Source organism: Anneissia japonica, unplaced genomic scaffold, assembly GCF_011630105.1.
Source record: "Anneissia japonica isolate Jap-2015-1 unplaced genomic scaffold, ASM1163010v1 scaffold287754_len4335492_cov202, whole genome shotgun sequence".
Lineage (NCBI taxonomy): Eukaryota > Metazoa > Echinodermata > Crinoidea > Comatulida > Comatulidae > Anneissia > Anneissia japonica.
Window position 1 is genome coordinate 2,771,772 of NW_022705543.1, and position 2,194 is coordinate 2,773,965.

Consider the following 2,194-nt stretch of genomic DNA (forward strand, 5'->3'; position numbering starts at 1 on the left):
GTGCATACCCTGGCTAAAACAAATAAGAAAATATAGTAGTACAGTTTCTGCGTTTGATTTAGAATTTCTTAGCCACAATCTTCTATATAAACCTTAATTTTTTGAGTGGATTGCTGTAGTTTATTGGAATAAAGTAAAATTCTTCAATGTTTGGCCTACTTTTTTATTTAGGATAAGTCACATTCGGGCCTATCGCATTGTACTCTCAGCTGCTTAGAATTCCTGCATGGCTGGTTTCAATATCAACCAATCATGTATTCAGTGAGTCAATGGAAGTCAGAGCATACCCTCCAACGCTTAAATTTGCTATTGTGACAACCATGTAGTGGCGTCAGAATAGCCAATTTAACCCTGGAATGGAAGCAGTTCTAAGAGTATGTGCGCATGCACTTCTCGCAAATCAGGACCTCCACCAGTTATCTGAAATTGTTGGTATTTCACATATTAATTTACCAAATTCACAAGTACTGTACACCGGTTCACTTAATATTTAAGTTCATATTAATCCCTTAAATTATCACTTCCCAATCCCAACTTAATTTAGTCACTTCACTGATTTACATTTTTGCTATCACTTGTTAGCTCCCCTCTTAATGATATTTTAATTTATCAGGGTAGATTATTCTCAATTGTGGTATTTACTGTAATAATTGACTATTTGTTAGTGATCTCCTTTTTCTTACCTCCTAATCATTGTCTAACCACACATCAAATTGTGGTGTGTTAAAGGTAAAAAATTAATCTCTGTTTTACCTTGGCAGCACAAAAATAACTAAATACATTAAATATTTATAATCCTAGTTATGTGTGTGGCGGCATAGACCCTACTTGTCTTAAATCTGTAATTATTATCACAGTCATTACACACTTTCCATTTCCAACTTAAAATTAGGCTGGATGGAGAAATACTGAATATAAGTAGCGAGATGAAACTCCAGTTAGCAAATTCGTCAGTACTCCTTGATGTCCAAATACCACTGAGAAATGACAGTTCTTCAACTAGTCCTACTATGATGCTGGCATTTGAGTACAAATCAGGTAATACATAATAACCTATGTTCTGATAATTCTTAGAAAGTTTGAAACCTGGAAAATTGGGTAATGTTTGATACACAGTAAATATCGGACACATGAAGACATTAACCATTCAAATAATTATAAAAAAGAAATGTTACATACATTCCTTACGTGACTGCAGTTAGTGTGATTTTAGAACTATACCAATAATTGTAAAGCTCAGTGGTTTGATAAAACATGTTTCAACTGATTTGTTATGGTCTAATTAACAAATGTTTGCTAATAGCCACATTTTATGTCAGTATTTTAATATGATAATGTGAAAGTAGTTAATACAGAAGGATAGGCCTACACAAAAGAAAAACAATTGTAATTTGTAAAAAAAAAAAATTGTTAAATGTAATTTTTAAAGTGTAATTTTGTAAGTTTTATTTTTAATGTAATTTTGGCAATGTCATAATTATGTTCAATATTCAATATTTACAAAATGGGTTTTTCAAAATGCAAATTAGGCTTGTCTGTTGGAATCGAAGTGCAATTTAGTGAGAAGATAGGAAGACTATACCTTAACACATTGCTCACACCGACCATGAGCTTTGTCGAAAAAACGGAGGGTCTCTGTGGCTTCATGGATGATGATCCGAACAATGATTTTGTGGGGTTGAATGGCGCCCTCTATCATCATAATAATGTAACGGACTTCGTCGAAACATGTAAGATTAACGTTGAATTGTTGTCGACAAAATCATTATTTTTCTTAAATGTTGAACACCATGTTGATAACACTTTACAATTGTCAATTATTTAATTTTCTAACCGGTCATTTGTAGGGAAAATTGAGAGCTCAAATGCTAATGGTAGTTTATATGATTCTTGGTCATGGAATTCTTCTAATTTTCATGTGGATGATGTGCTGGATGATTCATATACCAGGAATTACGAACCTATCTACAGTACAAATGATATACAACAAGACATTGTGAAGGTAATACATTGCATGTTTTGGCCATCGTGTATTTCTTCTGCGAAATTTTGTAATTTTACTATTTATCTAAATTTACGAAACTTAACATAATAATTAACTTTATTATAAAATAGCGCACATTGAATTTTGTAAGAGATGTAATCGAAGGGTTAATTTTCCTTGTCTATTCATTTAAGTGAATATTAAAAACTA

General features: G+C 32.1%; 2 protein-coding genes across 2 annotated transcripts in view; both read left to right on the top strand.

The window, feature by feature from the left end:
* Nucleotides 1–176, top strand: part of LOC117105851 (protein bark beetle-like) — a 38,295-nt gene extending 38,119 nt beyond the window's left edge. The window contains exon 30 of the mRNA XM_033247161.1: nucleotides 172–176. Within this exon, the coding sequence (XP_033103052.1) occupies nucleotides 172–176 (5 nt within the window). The remainder of the gene's footprint in view (nucleotides 1–171) is intronic.
* Nucleotides 177–896: 720 nt separating this feature from the next.
* Nucleotides 897–2,194, top strand: part of LOC117105852 (multiple epidermal growth factor-like domains protein 6) — a 3,797-nt gene continuing 2,499 nt past the window's right edge. Inside the window, exons 1-3 of the mRNA XM_033247162.1 lie at nucleotides 897–1,038; nucleotides 1,530–1,730; nucleotides 1,848–2,030. Of these exons, the coding sequence (XP_033103053.1) occupies nucleotides 927–1,038; nucleotides 1,530–1,730; nucleotides 1,848–2,030 (496 nt within the window). The 5' untranslated portion in view covers nucleotides 897–926. The remainder of the gene's footprint in view (nucleotides 1,039–1,529; nucleotides 1,731–1,847; nucleotides 2,031–2,194) is intronic.